The sequence below is a fragment of the Phyllobates terribilis genome, unplaced genomic scaffold (assembly GCF_046119375.1).
Source record: "Phyllobates terribilis strain yellow unplaced genomic scaffold, ASM4611937v1 Scaffold_10__3_contigs__length_209671492, whole genome shotgun sequence".
Taxonomy (NCBI): domain Eukaryota; kingdom Metazoa; phylum Chordata; class Amphibia; order Anura; family Dendrobatidae; genus Phyllobates; species Phyllobates terribilis.
Genome location: NW_027362770.1, coordinates 80,411,532 through 80,432,120, shown reverse-complemented (window position 1 = coordinate 80,432,120; position 20,589 = coordinate 80,411,532). Strand labels below are relative to the sequence as shown.

At 48.0% G+C, this 20,589-nt stretch overlaps 1 protein-coding gene across 2 annotated transcripts in view; it reads left to right on the top strand.

Moving 5' to 3' along the window:
• Positions 1-20,589, top strand: part of LOC141164416 (electrogenic sodium bicarbonate cotransporter 1-like) — a 766,124-nt gene that overhangs the window by 420,517 nt on the left and 325,018 nt on the right. For both annotated transcript variants that reach the window (XM_073649614.1, XM_073649613.1), the window contains exon 10: positions 7,109-7,242. In XM_073649614.1, the coding sequence (XP_073505715.1) occupies positions 7,109-7,242 (134 nt within the window). The remainder of the gene's footprint in view (positions 1-7,108; positions 7,243-20,589) is intronic.

The window sequence follows — 20,589 nt, the reverse complement described above, 5'->3', positions numbered from 1 at the left end:
GGTCAAACCTCCTCTGGGTTCCCTGACCCTATGCTTGGTGTGCCTTTCTTGTGGATTTGGTGAGGGTCGTGGCAAATCTTGACCACGACCTCCGGTTCCTGGCTGAGGATAAGTGGCCTCCACCAGTTCGGGTTCCGGTACCCGTGTCCGCCAACCCTTCACCCTTTTTGGTCTGATTCTGGGTTCTTAGGGTTCCTTCTGACTCTGCTTCTCTGGGCCTTTCTTCCTCCTCTCTCTCTTCAATGCAGGCTTGGCCCTGGAGCTGGGCCCAGCCGGAGCCACAGCTCCCTGTCAGCCCTCCTGGCTGAGCTCCCCTGCTAAAAAGACCCTGTCCTAAGATGGTGCCCACCTTATATACTCCCTCTATGTGTGAACCCAGGTGACCAGCACCCAATGGGCTCCTAGCTTTACCCAGACTACTCCCCCTATCTGCCCCTACACTACTGGGATGTTCCACCCCCCTCCCACTCCAGCCAGGGACAGACGCTGTCGTACCTGCACATATACTGGTGGGAGTACCGTTGTTCTGTCCCCCGGAAATGGGATGTATGTAGTGCATGCAGCCTACTAAGCTCAGTTCCACACTCCATCCTTACCCGGGAGTGGAATACCACACCTCTGGCTTGAGGTGTAATACCCCTGTAGCAGCCGAATCCTCAGGGTGCCACAATAGTATATCCCCCACAGAGCCCTGTGATTACAAGTTCACGAGATTACATGGAGAGACAGAAGGAATTTTGTTAGCCTACATCCACAGAAAATCTGTAGTTCATCCCCCAGAATATTTGGAACATCTTCTCTGTCGATTTTCTTCAAAAACTGTTTGCAAGCGTACCTAGAAGAATTGATGATGTTTTGAAGGCAAACAGTAGTGACATCAACTATTGATTTAATTTAAACTTCTCTCCTGTTCATTCGCTTTGCATTTTGTTAACTGATGAAAATAAACTATTAACACTTCTATTTTTGAAAGCATTCTTACTTTGCATCATTTTCCCCTGACCTGCCTAAAACTTTTGCACCATATGGTATATCTTTGAAGTCATTATAAGAATTTGGGGATAAAAATATTGAGAGACCTGAAAGAACTTGTGCCTCAATTTATGTTTACGGGCAGAGCTCTGTACTGACAGTAGAGCTTTTTGTTCAAGCAAAAGAAGGCTGAAAGGGAAACTCTGCATCGATTGCCAAGCTTTTTGCTTTATTGCTGGTGTAGAGCCAAGAGAGGATGGCTGGCTGGCATATGATGTGCTGTGTAAGTGATCTTAGTGATAAGTTGCAAGTGTTTTCTTTTTTGTTCTTCAGAACTTGCTTCTTCCTTTCTTCCCTGCCTCCTGAACTTGTCATCCACTCTGAAAATACGGTTCAAAAATTCAAGTCACTGTGGTGCCATGTGACATAGCTATTTTACTATATCAAAGGAGTGGCGAGAGGAAGAATTAAGAATAAAGTGAAGAAATGAGCAGAGAGAGACACAGGCAGATTGTGCTGAGCTCTCCTACAAGTATTACCTCACTCCAGAGCTGAGTTCATACCTACACTTATCACTGCTGCTACCTAATTGCTTCCATGCTGCTGCTGTTTATCTCTTTGTCTGTTAAAAAAAAGAGTCTGAAATCCTTATCTATGTACTGTTCTGTGTTGTGACAGAGATCACAGTAGCTTTTCTCCTCCCACCAGCTCAGAATGTAAATTAAGAGATAGAGCATTCAGAGGGGAAATTGGTGAAAATGAATGATACATATCATACAGTACAGACCAAAAGTTTGGACACACCTCATTTAAAGATTTTTTCTGTATTTTCATGACTCACACTAAAGGCATCAAAACTATGAATTAACACATGTGGAATTATATACTTAACAAAAAAGCGTGAAACAACTGAAAATATGTCTTATATTCAAGGTTCTTCAAAGTAGCCACCTTTTGCTTTGATGACTGCTTTGCACACTCTAGGCATTCTCTTGATGAGCTTCAAGAGGTAGTCACCGGAAATGAATGATACATATCATACAGTACAGACCAAAAGTTTGGACACACCTCATTTAAAGATTTTTTCTGTATTTTCATGACTCACACTAAAGGCATCAAAACTATCAATTAACACATGTGGAATTATATACTTAACAAAAAAGCGTGAAACAACTGAAAATATGTCTTATATTCTAGGTTCTTCAAAGTAGCCACCTTTTGCTTTGATGACTGCTTTGCACACTCTAGTCACCTGCTCTCACACAAGGTCGGTCCCAGAGTGGCACCTGGTTCACCTGCCCGGTCCCTCCCTAGTTCATGGAGTCGACTAAGCCGCCATGTGACCTGGGTCGGTCCGAGTAGGCACTTAGTTGCGTCACTCTGGTCCCTCCTTGCACCGAAGCACAGAGGTTCCACAACCCGGACCCGTAACAGAGACCTACAGACCTGGATCAGTTACATCAGTTTTGTCAGGAGGAATGGGCCCAAATTCCGACCAACTATTGTGAGAAGCTTGTGGAAGAACATCCCAAACGTTTGACCCAAGTCATTCAGTTTAAGGGCAATGGTACCAAGTACTAATGTAATGCATGTAAACTTCTAACTTTGAAGTAAATAATAAAAATGCCTTAAAACATTCTCTCTCTCTCATTATTCTGTCATTTGTCAAAATTTAAAAATTATGGTAATCCTAATTGACCTAAGACGGGAAAGGTTTATTCTGATTTCATGTCAGATATTGAGAAAAACATGCATATGTGTCTTTTTATATAGTATATGTAAACTTCTGGTTTCAACTGTATATAAATGACAAGTGGCCACTGTATAAAAGGCTTAGGGCCTTAAACTTGGAGCAATGTACTGATTGAGATTGTGTGTATATACTCCATCAGGACTTGTGTCCTTTTTCATACTATCTTATATTATTTTTTTGAATGGATGAATTGATGTGGAAAAGGTCGCCTTTGTGTACCCTGTGAGTGTAGCATTCTCTTAATTGATTCCCCTTTTAACTTGCAGTGAATTGTTTAAATATATGTTAATAAAGATTTGTTTAATTTGAAGTTTGGCTATTAGTCTAATGTGTATGGGTGAGTTAAGAATTTGAAGACTATTGAATGACTGCCAAAACACGGAATGTGGTTTTATCTAAAATACACAATTTGAATATGAAAATGGGCAGAACCTTTTTGATATTTAAGAATGGCATATCTATGGCAGGATCTATTTGACAAACCTGGATTTTTGCAAACTCTATTTTACATAGTACCTCCTAAAATTCATATTATAAAATATTTTACATAGTACCTCCTAAAATTTATATTATAAAATTATGGATGACATTAACTTGTGCAGTGCTATATCAAAAAAAGGGAGGGGGGTTTCCACTGGCACTAGATCCTTATGAATATTCTACCACTAAAACCACGGCCCCACTATCAGTATTTGGTCAGTATTCGGTCAGTATTTTTTCTCAGGAGTGGGAGCCAAAACCAGGTGAGGAACAATCAGAGAAAAGGTATTATAGAAATAAGTGCACCAATCTGTATTTATCACCCACTCCTGGTTTGGGCTCCCACTCCTGAGAAAAAATACTGACCAAATACTGACTAAATACTGATAGTGGGGCCGTGGCCTAAGATACATTTCTGTGTTTTGCAATCATCTTTCTGACCATCTTATGTGCTGGATTGATTTTGTATACTGTTTAGTATTTGATAAGAGGGGATTTGACCCTTACCTTTATAGAATACTAGCTATTGAACCCGTTCTACGCCCGGGTGGCGAGCATTTTTATTGGTATATGGTCTCCCATGCTGGTATGTGCTGCCCCCCTCCTTGTATTTGTGCTGCCCCCATCCTGTCCCCACCATCCAATCCTGGTATGCGTGGCACCCCTCAACCCCAATCCTGGTATGCGTGGCACCCCTCACCCCCAATCCTGGTATGCGTGGCACCCCTCACCCCCAATCCTGGTATGCGTGGCACCCCTCACCCCCAATCCTGGTATGCGTGGCACCCCTCACCCCTAATTCTGGTATGCGTGGCACCCCTCACCCCCAATCCTGGTATGCGTGGCTCCCCTCACCCCCAATCCTGGTATGTGTGGCACCCCTCATCCCCAATCCTGGTATGCGTGGCACCCCTCACCCCTATCCTGGTGTGTATGGTATCCCTGATCCTGGTATGCATGGCACCCTATCCCTCACTCCCAATCCCGGTATGCGTGGCTCCCCTCACCCCCAATCCCAGTATGCGTGGCACCCCTCATCCCGGTATGTGTGGCTCCCCTCACCCCCAATCCCGGTATGCGTGGTACCCCTCACCCCCAATCCCGGTATGCGTGGCACCCCTTATCCTTATCCTGGTGTATGGTATCCCTCATCCTGGTATGCATGGTACCCCATCCCTATCCTAGTGTGTATGGTATCCCTCATCCTGGTATGCATGGCACCCCATCCCTCATTCCCAATCCCGGTATGCGTGGCACCCCTCATCCCCAATCCCGGTATGCATGGCACCCCTCATCCCCAATCCCAGTATGCCTGACACCCCTCACCCCCAATCCTGGTATGCGTGGCACCCCTCACCCCCCAATCCTGGTATGCGTGGCACCCCCCAATCCTGGTATGCGTGGCACCCCTCAACCCCAATCCTGGTATGCGTGGTACCCCTCACCCCCCAATGCTGGTATGCGTGGCACCCACCACCCCCCAATCCTGGTATGCGTGGCACCCCTCACCCCCCAATCCTGGTATGTGTGGTACCCCTCACCCCCAATCCTGGTATGCGTGGCACCCCTCACCCCCCAATCCTGGTATGCGTGGCACCCCTCACCCCCCAATCCTGGTATGCGTGGCACCCCTCACCCCCAATCCTGGTATATGTGGCACCCCTCATCCCTATCCTGGTGTGTATGGTATCCCTCATCCTGGTATGCATGGCACCCTATCCCTCACTCCCAATCCCGGTATGCGTGGCACCCCTCACCCCCAATCCCGGTATGCGTGGCACCCCTCATCCCGGTATGCGTAGCTCCCCTCACCCCCAATCCCGGTATGCATGGCACCCCTCACCCCCAATCCCGGTATGCGTGGCACCCCTCATCCTTATCCTGGTGTGTATGGTATCCCTCATCCTGGTATGCATGGTACCCCATCCCTATCATGGTGTGTATGGTATCCCTCATCCTGGTATGCATGGCACCCCATCCCTCATTCCCAATCCCAGTATGCATGGCACCCCTCATCCCCAACCCCGGTATGCATGGCACCCCTCATCCCCAATCCCAGTATGCCTGGCACCCCTCACCCCCTATCCCGGTATGCGTGGCACCCCTCACCCCCCAATCCTGGTATGCATGGTACCCCTCACCCCCCAATCCTGGTATGTGTGGTACCCCTCACCCCCAATCCTGGTATGCGTGGTACCCCTCACCCCCAATACTGGTATGTGTGGTACCCCTCACCCCCAATACTGGTATGTGTGGTACCCCTCAACCCCAATCCTGGTATGTGTGGTACCCCTCACCCCCCAATCCTGGTATGTGTGGTACCCCTAACCCCCCAATCCTGATATATGCATGGTCCCCTCACCCCTTTCACACTGTACACACATACGAAAAAAATAAACAGTTATACTCACCTTTCTTCTCTGTGCTCCAGCGCTGCTGTGTCCTCTGCTGCCGGAGGCCGGGGGAGGAGTGCGGCGCCAGAGTATCGCGCTGTTCGGCGCCATTTTGCTGAAGACACACAGTAAATGTGTCTTCAGTAAAATGGCGCCGGATAGCGCTATGCGCACGCGCCGGTCCGACGCCTATACTCCGCCCCCGGTCTCCAGCGAAGAGAGGCGCCGCGGCAACGCTCCTCCCGGTCAGGTAAGTATGTAAGTATGGCACCGGAGATCGCAGTATGCGTTCAGTGTCTACGCATACCGCGCAATCTCCTGCGCCATACACCTCCTCTTACCTGTAACGGCTGGATGCCTGCTTCTCTCTGAAGCCAGACTGCGCGTCACGCATGCGCAGTCTATCGAGGCTTCGGACAGAAACACGCATCCCCGGTTATATTATAGATTATGCCACTTATTTGTTTTACCCACTAGTCTTCATAGTGTCTTACCCTAGTAATTACTGGGTGGTCAGAGGTACTTTATGGCGATCAGATGTAGTTTACTATATAATGTAATTTTCTGTATTTGTACTATTTATACTACCTCTATGGCGTCACTGCTCATCACTGAAGCTGCGCTCACAGCACCTCATCGTGTCATGGTTTGCAGCCTGGACGGTCACCTCATGCCACTATTCAGGTTGTAAACCGAATATCGCACAGATGGATAATGGCGTGGGACAGCATGTTGGACAGGTAAGCATTATGGTTGTTTTTTATTTTAGTTTTTTTACAGAGGACAATGGCTTAGGTGTGAAGGTAAGTATAATGTGTTTTTTTATTTTATTCTTAATTTTACGCTGTATGTAGACAGCCGGGGTTGCCTTCAACTCTCAACATTGTCACTTGCTTGCGCTGATCTCAGCGTGAGTAGGGGACAATGATGACAGATGCTTCCAGCAGCCGCGCCGGGGATCAGCGCAAACAGCACCGCTGATTACCATGTGCCGGTACGTGTCACGCTGATGTCATCCATGTGTCATCAGTGTGCAGCATGCATTTTGTGCATGCTGCACAAAAAAACTGACATGTCTGCGGGTTGTTCATACCTGACAAGTGCGCACACCCTATGGTTGTGAGTATGTCCGTATTTGCGGCCCTATAAAAACGGGCCACATATGGGCATAAAAAACGGATGTGTGAAGGAGGCCTTACCAACAGTTGATGGCAAGCATCTGGTAGGAATATATTTCTGCCACAACCACTCCCTATTTCTGAAACTATACCTGTTCTTGACCTGCCCACTCTCTCCAAAATCCTTTCAAAACCTCCAGGAATGTGCAAACAGCCCAGAATATGTAGAGATGCGTATAATCTTTTAAGGAGCACATATAATCTAAATTGATAAAATAAATAAATCCCCAGTATTTTTAGACAAGATTTACATTTGTTTTTTAAATGTGCTTTAATTTTCTTATGCTAAAATGTAATAAATCAATAACTAGTTTTGCTTTTCTCTTTTTCAGGGTGTTCTTGAAAATTTCATAGGCACAGCAATTTGTGGTGGTTTTTTTTGTATATTTTCTGGCCAGCCATTAACTATCCTAAGCAGCACGGGACCTGTGCTTGTGTTTGAGAGGCTTTTATACAGTTTTAGCAAGTAGGTGCATTTATTTACACTTTTCAAATAATCGCATCATTATCAATGGATATGTTGTTTACAGCAGTGCATCGTAAAGTATAAGACATGCGCTCAGGTCCCCAATGAGATGCTGGCTTACCTAAGTGGCAATTACGGGCACACAGCCATACTATTCAGATGTAGGGCCAGTACTAAATGGTGCCTGTGCAATAACGTTGTCCATTGGTGTCCCCATCCCATTGTTCTTTACTGAGATTCCCCAGGACACATGTGAGGGCTGGAAGATGCCTTTTATATCCTAGGATATATTAAGAATTCCTTCACACAGAATTGTGTGAAGGAAGCTGCTGCCGAACCTCACAAAACACACTTCAGCTGCTGAAACTCCTAACACATACCTAAGCTGTTGCAGAACCTCAAAATATGTCCCTCAATTGCTGCAGTATCTCATAATATGCACCTATACTGGCGCAGTAAGTCATAATACACATTTCAGTTGGGTTGCTGCAGTACATTTTAATACGCATGTCAGCTACGGTAGGACATGAAAATACCTCATCTACTGCAAAACCTTTTAATATCCACCTCAGCGGCTGCAAAACCATTTAAGACTAACCTCAGCTGCTGCAGAAACTTATAATACACAACTTCCCACCTCAGCTACAGCCTGCAAACATCATAATACCCAACTCAGCTGCTACAGAACCTCATAATACACACCTCAGCTGCTGCCGTACCTCAAAAAATTGCTAAGGGGTAACGTGTCTCCTGGTGGGGAGTACCAAATCAGTGTAAGAAGACTTACACTGTAAAAAGTAAGTGTTACAGTGTACGAAGGCCATGCGAAGCTCCACTGGGAAATTACATATGGAAATTGTGTCTTGACAGAGGAAGGGGTCTTTAACTCTAGTGCCACTTATTTGAAATATCACTCCCAAAAGTCAATATCAATCATTCAATGAGCCTTGCCACATTTCTTAGGATAAAAGCCAAACTACAGGGTGGGCTATTTATATGGATACACCTAAATTAAATGGGAATGGTTGGTGATATCAACTTCCTGTTTGTGGCACATTAGTATATGGGAGGGGGAAAACTTTTCCAGATGGGTAAAGCCCCTCATCCCCTCATCCGTACCGCGATCTCCAGCGCCATAAGGACATACTTACCTGACACGGAGGAGTGTTGCCGCGGCACCTCTATTCTGGCCATTTGCAGTGTGTCTTCAATAAAATGGCATCGGACAGCGTGGTATGGGCACGCGCGTACTCCAGTGCCACACTCCTCCCCTGGCCTCCGGCAGAACGGGATGCAGTGCTGGTGCACAGGAAAGAAAGGTGAGTAGAAGTGTTTGTTTTTTTGTGTGTATGCAGCGTGATGGGGATGAGGGGCCATGAATACCAGGATTGGGGGATGAGTACCATGCTTACCAGGATACAGATGAGGGGCCATACATACCAGGATAGGGATGAGGGGGGCCATACATACCCGGATTGGGGATGAGAGGCCATACATACCAGGATAGGGATGAGGGGGCTGTACATACCAGGACTGGGGGATGAGGGCTACCATGCTTACCAGGATAGGGATGAGGGGTACCATGCTTACCAGGATATGGAAGAGGAGCCATACATATCAGGATAGGGATGAGGGGGGCCATACATACCTGGATAGGGATGAGGGGCAATGCATACCAGGATATGGATGAAGGGCCATGCATACCAGGATCGGGGATGAGGAGGCCATACATACCAGGATAGTGATGAGGGGTGCCATACATACCAGGATAGGGATGAGAGGTGCCATACATACCAGGATAGGGATGCGGGGCCATGCATTCCCGGATTGGGGATGAGTGGGTACCATGCATACCAGGATAGGGATGAGGGGTACCATGCATACCAGAATAGGAATGAGGGAGTCATACATACCAGGATTGGGGGTGAGGGGTGTCATGCATACCAGGATGAGGGATTGGGTGCCATGCATACCAGGTTTCTGGGATGAGGAGGCCATACATACCAGAATTGGGATGAGGGGTGCCATGTATACCAGGATGAGGGGTACCATACATACCAGAATAGGGATGCGGGGTACCATGCATACCAGGATGAGGGATGGGGTGCCATGCATACCATGATATGGATGAGGCGTGCCATACATACCAGGATAGGGATGAGGGGTCATGCATACCAGAATTGGGGATGAGGGGGGCCATACATATGAGGATTGGGGATGAAGGGGGCCATACATACTAGTATAGGGGGATAAGGGGTGCCATGCTTACCAGGACAGGGATGAGGGGTACCATGCATACCAGGATTGGGATGAGGGGGGTCATACATACCAGGATAGGGATGAGGGGCCATGCATACCAGGATATGGATGAGGGGCCATGCATACAAGGATAGGGGATGAGGGGGCCATACATACCAGGATTGGGGGATGAGTAGGCCATACATACCAGGATAGGCATGAGGGGTGCCATACATACCAGGATAGGGATGAGAGGCCATGCATACCAGGATTGGGATGAGGGGGTACCATGCATACCAGGATAAGGATGAGAAGTGACATACATACCAGGATTGGGGATGAGGGTGGCCATACATACCAGGATTGGGGATGAGGGGTACCATGCATACCAAGATTGAGTATGAGGGGTACCATGCATACCAGGATTGGGGATGAGGGAGGCCATACATACCAGGATATAGATGAGGGGCCATGCATACAAGGATTGGGGATGAGGGGGCCATACATGTTAGACTTAGGTAATGAGGAGGCCATACATACCAGGATAGGGATGAGGGGTGCCATACATACCAGGATAGGGATGAGGGGTGCCATATATACCAGGATAGTGATGAGGGGCCATGCATACCAGGATAGGGATGAGGGGTGCCATGCATACAAGGATATGGATGAGAAGGGACATACACACCAGGATTAGTAATGAGGGGGGCATACATACCAGGATAGGGATGAGGGGCCATACATACCAGGATTGGGGATGAGGGGTTTCATGCATACCAAGATTGGGGATGAGGGGTACCATGCATACCAGGATTGGGGATGAGGGGGGCCATACATACTAGGATACGGATGAGGGGCCATACATACCAGGATTGGGGATGAGGGGTATCATGCATATCAGGATTGGGGATGAGGGATACCATGCATACAAGGATTGGGATCGGAGATCCATACATACCAGGAAACGGATGAGGGGCCATGCATACCAGGATATGGATGAGGGGCCATGCATACCAGGATACGGATGAGGGGCCATGCATAACAGGATAGGTATGAGGGCCCATACATACCAGGATAGGGATGAGGGGGGCCATGCATACCAGGATAGGGGATGAGGGGGGCCATACATACCAGGATTGGGGATGAGGGGGTCCATACATTCCAGGATAGGGATGAAGGGGCCATCCATACCAGGATTGGGGATGAGGGGGTGCCATGCATACCAGGAGAGGGATGAGGGGTACCATGCTTAGCAGGATATGGATGAGGGGCCATACATACTAGGATAGGGATGAGGAGGCCATACATACCAGGATTGGGGGATGAAGGGTGCCATGCATACCAGGATAAGGATGAGGAGTGCCATATATACCAGGATTGGGGATGGGTGGTACCATGCTTACCTGGATAGGGATGAGGGGTGCCATACATACCAGGATATGGATGAGGGGGGCTATACATACCAGGATAGGGATGAGGGGCTATGCATACCGGTATTCAAGATGAGGGGGTACCATGCATACCAGGATTTGGGATGAAGGGGTACCATGCATACCAGGATAGGGATGAGGGGGTACCATGCATACCAAGATAAGGATGAGTGGTGCCATGCATACCAGGATTGGGGATGATGGGTGCCATGCATACCAAGATAAGGATGAGGGGTGCCATGCATACCAGGAAAAGGGGTGCCAAGCATACCAGGATAGGGATGAGGGGTGCCATGCATACCAGGATAAGGATGAGGGGTGCCATGCATACAAGGATAGAGATGATGGAGGCCTTGCATACCAGGAAAAGGATGATGGGGGCCTTGCATATAAGGATTAGGGGTGCCATGCATACCAGGATGTGGATCAAGGGTACCATGCATACCGGGATGGAGGGTGTCATGCATACCGGGAAGGAGGGATGCCATGGATACCGGGATGGAGGGGTGCCATATACCAGGATGCGGGATATTATTAGAATTAGGGGACATCTATAATATAACCAGGGGTGTGTCCCTCTGCCTGAAGCCTCTATAGACTGCATTTGCGCGACGCGCCTGCGCACTCTGGCTCCAGACAGAAGAACGCATCCAGCCGTTACAGGTAAAAGAAGTATATGGTGCCGGAGATCGCGGTATGCGTAGACACTGAATGCATAATGTGAGCTCCTGCGCTATAAGTACATACCTGACCCGAAGGAATGTTTTGGCCGGAGTCCGAAGGAGGAATGCAGCGTTGGAATCGACGCATGCGCATAGCGCACTATCCGGTGCCATGATAGTGAAGACACATTGGCGGCGGGCACACGCGTACTCTGGCGCCACACTCCTCCCTGGCCTCCAGATGGGGGCAGCACATAACAGGATGGGGCGCTGGATGGTGGCACAGGATGGGGACTGCACATAGCAGGATGGGGGCTGCACATAAAAGGATGGGGGCTGAACATAACAGAATAGAGGCGCAGGATGGGGGCTTTATATAGCAGGATGGGGGCTGAACATAACAGGATGGGGCTGCACATAACAGTATGGGGGCGCAGGATGGAGGCTGCACATAGCAGGGTGGGGGCTGCGCATAACAGGATGGGGGCACAGGATGGGGGCTGCACATAACAGGATGGTGGCGCAGGATGGGGGCTGCATATAACAGGACGGGGGTTGCACATACAGGATGGGGGCTGCACGTAACAGTATGCGGGCTGCACGTAACAGGATGGAGCGGCAAGTAACAGGATGGGGGCGGCACGTAACAAGATGGGGGAGCATATACCCATAAAAATGCTCGCCACCAGGGCATAGAACGCATTCAATAGCTAGTCTATAATATAACGCTACAAGCGTCTCTCTGTTCGAAGCCTCTATAGACTGCGCAAGCGTGACGCACCTGCGAAGTCTAGCTCCATACAGAAGACCGCATCCAGCTGTTACAGGTAAGAGCAGTGTATGGCGCCGGAGATCGCGGTATGTGTAGTCACTGAACGCATACCGCGATCTCTGGCACCATAAGGATATACTTACCTGATCGGCGTTGCCGCGGTGCCTTTGTTCTAGCCGGAGGCGCCTTTGTTCTGGCTGGAGACGAAATGTGGCGTCGGAATCGGCGCATGCGCATAGCACAGCCGGCCTCATTTTACTGAAGACACATTTTCAGCAAAATGGCGCCGGACAGCGCGGTATGGGCACGCGCGTACTCCGGTGCCACAGTCCTCCCCCGGCCTCCGGGAGAACGGGATGCAGCACTGGAGCACAGGGAAAAAAGGTGAATAGAAGTGTATTTTTTTTTGTGTGCAGCGTGATGGGGATGAGGGGCCATGGATACCAGGATTGCGGATGAGTGTGTACCATGCATACCAGGATTGGGGATGAGGGGGGTACGATGCATACGAGGATTGGGGATGAGGGGGTACCATGCATACCAGGATTAGGGTTGAGGGGGTACCATGCATACCAGGATTGGGGATGAGGGAGTACCATGCATACCAGGCTTGGGGATGAGGGGGTATCATGCATACCAGGATTGGGGATGAGGGGGTACCATGCATACCAGGAATGGGGATGAGGGGGTACTATGCATACCAGGATTGGGGATGAGGGGGTATCATGCATACCAGGGTTGGAGATGAGGGGCACCATGCATACCAGGGTTGGGGATGAGGGGGTACCATGCATACCAGGATTGGGGATGAGGAGATACCATACATGCCAGGATTGGGGATGAGGGGGTACCATGCATACCAGGATTGGGGATGAGGGGGTACCATGATTACCAGGATAGTGATGAGGGGGTACCATGCATACCAGGATACGGATGAGGGGTGCCATACATACCAGGATAGGGATGAGGGGCCACGCGTACCATGATACAGATAAGGGGCCATGCATACCAGGATTAGGGATGAGGGGTGCCATACATACCAGGAAGGGGGTGAGGGGTTCCATGCATACCAGGATTGGGCATGAGGGGTGTCATTCATGTCAGGAGGGGGATGAGGGGTGCCATACATACCAGGATAGGGATGAGGGGTGCCATACATACCAGGATAGTGATGAAGGGTTCCATACATATCAGGATAGGGTTGAGGGGTGCCGTATATACCAGGATAGGGATGAGGGGTGCCATACATTACAGGATAGGGATGAGGGGCCATGCATACCAGGATTAGGGATGAGGGACCATGCATACCAGGATTAGGGATAAGGGGGTACCATGCATACCTTGATAGGGATGAGGAGTGCCATACATACCAGGATTGGCAATGAGGGGGGCCATACATGCAAGGATAAGAATGAGGGGTGGCATGCATACGAGGATATGGATGAGGGATGCCATGCATACCAGAATAGGGATGAGGGGTGCCATGCAAACCAGGATAGGAATAAGGCGTACCATGCATACCAGGAAAAGGGGTGCCATGCATACCAAGAATGGGGATGAGTGGTGCCATGCATACCAGGATGAGGATGAGGGGTGCCATGCATTACAGGATAGGGGATGAGGGGTGCCATGCATGCCAGGATAGGGGATAAGGGTTACCATGCATACCAGGATAGGGATGAGGGGTGCCATGCATACCAGGATTGGGGATGAGTGGTGCCATGCATACCAGGAAAAGGGGTGCCAAGCATACCAGGATAGGGATGAGGGGTGCCATGCATACCAGAATAAGGATGAGGGGTGCCATGCATACTGTTAGAACCCTCCTGTTAGTTCTTTTTCTTTTTTGTTGGTTACATGACTTTCTGTCTATATTATCCAGCTCCGCCCTCTTGGCCTTGCTGGACTTCAGTGTTTATTTTGCTCTCAAGCTAGCCAGGTGCCTTTGTACCTAACTCTGTAGTTTGCTTGGTCCTTGGACCACTAGTACTTTTTGTTTGTTTGTCTTTTCTCTGCTACAATTTCTGCTAGGAGGTGTCCATCTATATCCCAGTCCTTAGTTCTTGTAGGGACCCCTCCCTTATATCTATAGGTCTGCGTTCAGACTTGCCGAGGACTTAGGCGGGTCTGTTCACAAGGAACAGGTCCCCCGCTGCATCGTAGGGATTCAGCTTAGTCCTATTGTAGGGACAGTTTTCCTCTCTTTCCTTAGTGCTTGTAGCAGTTCATAACAGTAAGTCCAGCCAAAAACAAAAATAAAACACTCTAAGGAAAGAAATCCTGATATCAGCATGGTGTCGGTTCAGGAATTGGCTCAACGCCACAGGGACTGTCTCTGGAGGTGGCCGAGCTCCAGCAACACGTGAGTAGCTGTCCTGGAGCGCATTTTGTGGAACCAAAGGTAGGACTGCCAGATTTTTTTTATGGTAAACAGCAAGATTTTTTTTCCTTTAAAAACGCTTGTTTATTATATTTTCGTTTAAGACCCAGATCCTCTGGGAATGAATCACAGCGCACTGGGTTTGTAATGTCACTTTTGCGCAAGGAACCACAGGGATGGGCCTTTTCTCTCCAACCTAATGATCCGTGTTTTAGATCAGTGGAAGATTTTTTTTCTGCTATGGGGTTGTTGTATGACGATCCTGATCGAGTCTCATCTGCTGAAACTGAATTAAGACGTTTGAAGCAGGGGTCAGGTGATGTGGAAAATTATTGTACATACTTCAGAAGATGGTCGGCCGAAGTGGAATGGAATGACTCGGCATTAAAATGTATGTTTCTTGCTGGTCTAGGTGAAAGGGTTAAGGATCTGCTGATTGCCTTCCCAAAACCTGGAACCTTGCAGGAGGCAATGCAATTAGCTATACGTGTGGACAGGAGACTGCGTGCTAGGATTAATGAAGAGAAATCTACTGCTATGGCAGCTCCTAGTTTTCAGAGGGTCTGCTCGGAAGGTGGAGAACCGATGGAGATTGGGGCGATGTCACCCCATTCTCAGGAAAAAGACCGCAGGTTTGCTAAAGGATTATGTTTTTATTGCGGTAAATCTGACCACTTTATTAAGAACTGTGTGCTTCGTTTGAGCAAAGAAAAAAAAAAGGTCAGTTACACCCGTATAGCTTGTTTAAACTCAAAGGGTGTATTTCTTTCTGGGAGCACCTCATTTCAGGAGGAGTTGATTGAATTTCAGGTATTTGTGGATTGTGGTTCTACACTCAATGTGATTGATAAGGGATTTTTGGAAAAATTTAAATTAGAATCCAAACCTTTGTCATCTCCTATTACTGTGGTTGCTGTTGATGGCTCTCCTTTGAAATGTATTACTCACAAGGTTTTTGAATTTCCCCTCACCATTAATGGTATTCACCAAGAGAATTTGGATTTGGCGGTATTAAATAATTTGCCTTTTCCAGTGATTTTGGGGTTACCTTGGTTAAAATTGCACAATCCAGTACTGGACTGGTCTACCCATGAAATTAAGTCTTGGAGTCCTAAGTGCCATGATAAATGTTGTAATGGTTGCATTGCTACTGTGGAAAAAGGGGAATTACCTGTACCTATTCAGGATTTTTGGAAGTTTTTTTCTGAGGAGGAGTCGCAAGTTTTGCCTCCTCATAGGGACTATGATTGCACCATTGAGTTTGTCCCTGGAGCTACTCTTCCCAAGAGTCGCTTATTTAATCTGACTATCCCTGAGAGAAAGGCCTTGGAGGAATACATACAGACAAGCTTGGCCGCCGGTCACATTAGACCTTCTAAGCCTCCTCTGGCTGTTGGATTTTTTTTTGTAAAAAAAAAGGACAGCGGTTTACGTCCATGTCTGGACTTTCGCGAAATTAATAAAATTACCGTACGCAATTCCTACCCACTGCCATTAATTCCTGATTTGTTCAACCAGTTAGTGGGGGACAAGTGGTTCTCTAAAATTGATCTCCGGGGGTCATACAATTTGTTACGAATGAAGGAAGGTGATGAATGGAAGACTGCTTTTAACACTCCGGTGGGTCATTTTGAGAATCTGGTTATGCCTTTTGGTCTTACCAATGCACCAGCGTTTTTTCAGAACCTTATTAATGACATCCTAAGACCGTTGTTCGGTAAGAATGTGGTGGTGTATTTGGATGACATTTTGATTTATTTGCCGGATCTGGATCTCATTGGCAGAGCATATGTGAGGTATTGCAGTTGTTAAGTGACAATTCGCTTTTTGCTAAGCTGGAGAAATGTGAGTTCGCTGTGCAGAGAATTAGTTTTTTGGGCTACATTATCTCCAGCGAGGGCTCTGAGATGGACCCAGTGAAGGTTCAGGTGCTGCAGGAATGGCCTAGGCCTATTGGTTTGAAATCAATACAGAGATTTTTGGGTTTCGCCAATTATTACAGAAAATTCATTAAGAATTTTTCTATAATTGTTAAGCCGCTGACCGATCTCACCAGGAAAGGTGCGAATACGGTTCAGTGGACTACGGAGGCCATTGAAGCTTTTGTGTATCTCAAGGAGAGGTTCAGTTCTGCCCCCATCCTTATGCAGCCTGATGAGACCAAGCCTTTTTTGGTTGAGGTTGATGCTTCTTCGGTGGGGGTCGGGGCTGTTTTGTCTCAGGAAAACAAGGATGGAGTGCATCCCTGTGCCTTTTTTTCAAAAAAATTTTCTGAGACCGAACTTAATTACGACGTTGGTAATCGGGAATTGCTGGCTATTAAATTCGCAGTTGAACATTGGCGTCATCTCTTGGATGGTGCTAAATTTCCCATTCAGGTTTTCACTGATCATAAGAATCTGATCTATCTTGATGCTGCCAAGCGCTTGAATGCCCGTCAGGCTAGGTGGGCACTTTTTTTTTTGCGGTTTAATTTTTCTGTTACTTACATCCCGGGTACCAAGAATGTAAAAGCTGATGCTTTATCTCGCAGCTTTTCTCCCATGGTTGATACCGAGGAGGAGGAGAGAATTTTACTGGAAAGTGTTGTGATAGCAGCATTGGACTCCGTTTTGGAAGATGGGATTCTGAAAGCCCAGGAGGATGCCCCGTCTAACACTCCCCATGGGAGGTTGTTTGTGCCTAGGAACTTTAGGAGAGATTTGTTTGTGGAGTGTCATGAGTTTCGGTTGGCAGGTCACCCAGGAATTTCTGAGACTATGAGACTTGTAGGTCACAGTTTTTGGTGGCCTGGGTGGCAGAAGGAAGCCATTAAGTGGGTGCGTCAATGTACTGTGTGTGCTAGATCTAAGTCTTCACATGCTCATGCTGCGGGGTTGCTTTGCCCTGTGGAGGTTCCTAGTGCACCTTGGACGCATCTTGCTATGGATTTTATTACTGACCTTCCTGCCTCTGAGGGTTTCACTGTCATCTGGGTGGTCGTGGACCATTTTAGCAAGATGTGTCACTTGGTTCCTTTCATCAAACTGCCCTGCGCTAAGACACTCGCTAAGGCTTTTGTTAAGGAAATTGTCAGACTCCATGGCGTTCCTACCGACATTGTTTCCGATAGGGGACCTCAGTTCGTGGCTCGTTTTTGGTGTGCCTTTTGGGACAGGTTGGGAGTTCATTTGTCATTTTCATCTGGATATCATCCTGAGTCTAATGGACAGACAGAAAGAAAGAACCAGGATGTTGAACAGTTTTTGCGTTGTTTTGTGGCTGACAATCAAGAGGGGTGGTCTGAGTTTCTGCCACTTGCTGAATTTGCTCTTAACAACCAGACATCCTCTTCTGCTGGGTGTTCTCCTTTTTTTTGTTGTACTGGGAGACATGCCGTCGTTTGGGTCATTCTCCAAATTGGTATCGGCTGTGCCGAAGGAGGAGAATTTTTCCGGTGATTTGGAGAGAGTTTGGACTGATGTACATTGTAACCTTCAAGAGGCTAACAAAAAATCTAAGAGGTACTTTGATAGGAAACGTCAAGAGGTTTTGTTTACGGTTGGTGACATGCTTTGGATGTCCTCTAAGAATCTGCGGTTGAGGATTCCTTCTAAGAAATTGGGCCCGAAATTTGTAGGCCGTTTAAGGTGCTTCAGGTAGTTAACCAATCTGCTGTTAGGTGGAGGTTCCCACCTCCTGGAAGATTAATCCAGTGTTTCATGTTTCCTTATTGAAAAAAGCTGATGTTTCGGATAGGGACGCCACTGTCTCTGTTCCTCCGGTGGTGGAAGATGGTGAATATGAAATTTCTCGCATTCTTAATTCTAGATGGCATAGAGGGAGATTGCAGTATCTCGTCGCTTGGAAAGGTTTCGGTCCCGAGGATAACTCCTGGGTAAAGGCGGATGATGTCTCTGCTCCTAGACTTGTCGGAGCGTTTCACAGGAGGTTTCCTGATAGACCTGGGCCTGGAGGATACGGAGGATCCTCATAGAAGAGGGGGTACTGTTAGAACTCTCCTGTTCTTTTCCTATTTTGTTGGTCACATGACTTTCTGTCTATATTATCCAGCTCCGCCCTCTTGGCCTTGCTGGACTTCAGTGTTTCTTTTGCTCTCAAGCTAGCCAGGTGCCTTTGTACCTAACTCTGTAGTTTGCTTGGTCCTTGGACCAATAGTACTTTTTGTTTGTCTTTTCTCTGCTACAATTTCTGCTAGGAGGTGTCCATCTATATCCCAGTCCTTAATTCTTGTAGGGACCCCTCCTTTATATCTATAGGTCTGCGTTCAGACTAGCCGAGGACTTAGGCGGGTCTGTTCACAAGGAACAGGTCCCCCGCTGCATCGTAGGGATTCAGCTTAGTCCAATTGTAGGGACAGTTTTCCTCTCTTTTCTTAGTGCTTGTAGCAGTTCATAACACATACGAGGATAGGGATGAGGGAGGCCTTGTATACCAGGATAAGGATGATGGGGGCCTTGCATATAAGGATGAGGGGTGCCATGCATACCAGGATGGGGATTAGGGGTGCCATGCATACCGGAATGGAAGGGTGCCATGCATACCGGAATGGAGGGGTGCCATGGATACCGGGATGGAGGGGTGCCATATACCAGGATGGGGGATATTATCAGAATTGGGGGACATCTATAATATAACCAGGGGTGTGTCTTTCTGCCCAAGCCTCTATAGACTGCATTTGCGCGACGCGCCTGCGTAGTCTGGCTCCAGACAGAAGAACGCATCCAGCCGTTACAGGTAAAAGAAGTATATGGCGCCGGAGATCGTGGTATGCGTAGACACTGAATGCATAATGTGAGCTCCGGCGCCATAAGTACATACCTGACATGAAGGAATGTTGCCGTGGCACCTCTGTTTTGGCCGGAGTCCGAAGAACATTGACATCTGACAGCACGGTATGGGTACACGCGTACTCTGGCGCCACTCCTCCCCCGGCCTCCGGATGGGGGCAGCATATAACAGGATGGGGGCGCAGGATGGGAGCTGCAATATAGCAGAATGGGGGCTGCACGTAACAGGATGTGGGCTGAACGTAACAGGATGGAGGCTGTACGTAAAAGGACGGGGGCTGCACGTAACAGGATGGGAGCGGAAGGTAACAGGATGGGGGCAGAACGTAACAGGATGGGGACAGAACGTAACAGGATGGGGGCAGAACATAACAGGATGGGGGCAGCAAGTAACAAGATGGGGGAGCATAAACCAATGAAATTGCTCGCTAGCTGTTCTATAATATAACCAGGAATGTGTCCTTCTGTCCAATACCTCTATAGACTGAGCATGCTCAGTGTAGCGCCGTGACGACAATATGTCCAGGACAAGAGAGAGAGAAAGAAGAAAAAAAGAGACAAATTCATGAGTACACCCCCATATTATTAGTCGACTACATATACAGCGCTCAACATAAGTGAGTACACCCCCCTGTATTCTCAGTGCATTATATATACAGCAGTCAACATGAGTGAGTACACCCCCCTGTACTCTCAGTACGTTTCATCTACAGCGCTCAGCGTAAATGAGTACACCCCCTGTATTCTCAGTACATTATACATACAGCGCTCAGCGTGAGTGAGTACACCCCCTGTATTCTCAGTACGTTATATATACAGCGCTCAGCATAAGTGAGTACACCCCCCTGTATTCTCAGCACATTATATATACAGCGCTCAGGATAAGTGAGTACACCCCCTGTATTCTTAGTATGTTATATAAACAGCACTCAGCATAGTGAGTACACCCCCCCTGTATTCTCAGTACGTTATATATACAGTGGTCAGCATAAGTGAGTACACCCCTGTATTCTCAGCACATTATATATACAGCGCTCAGCATAAGTGAGTACACCCCCTGTATTCACAGTACGTT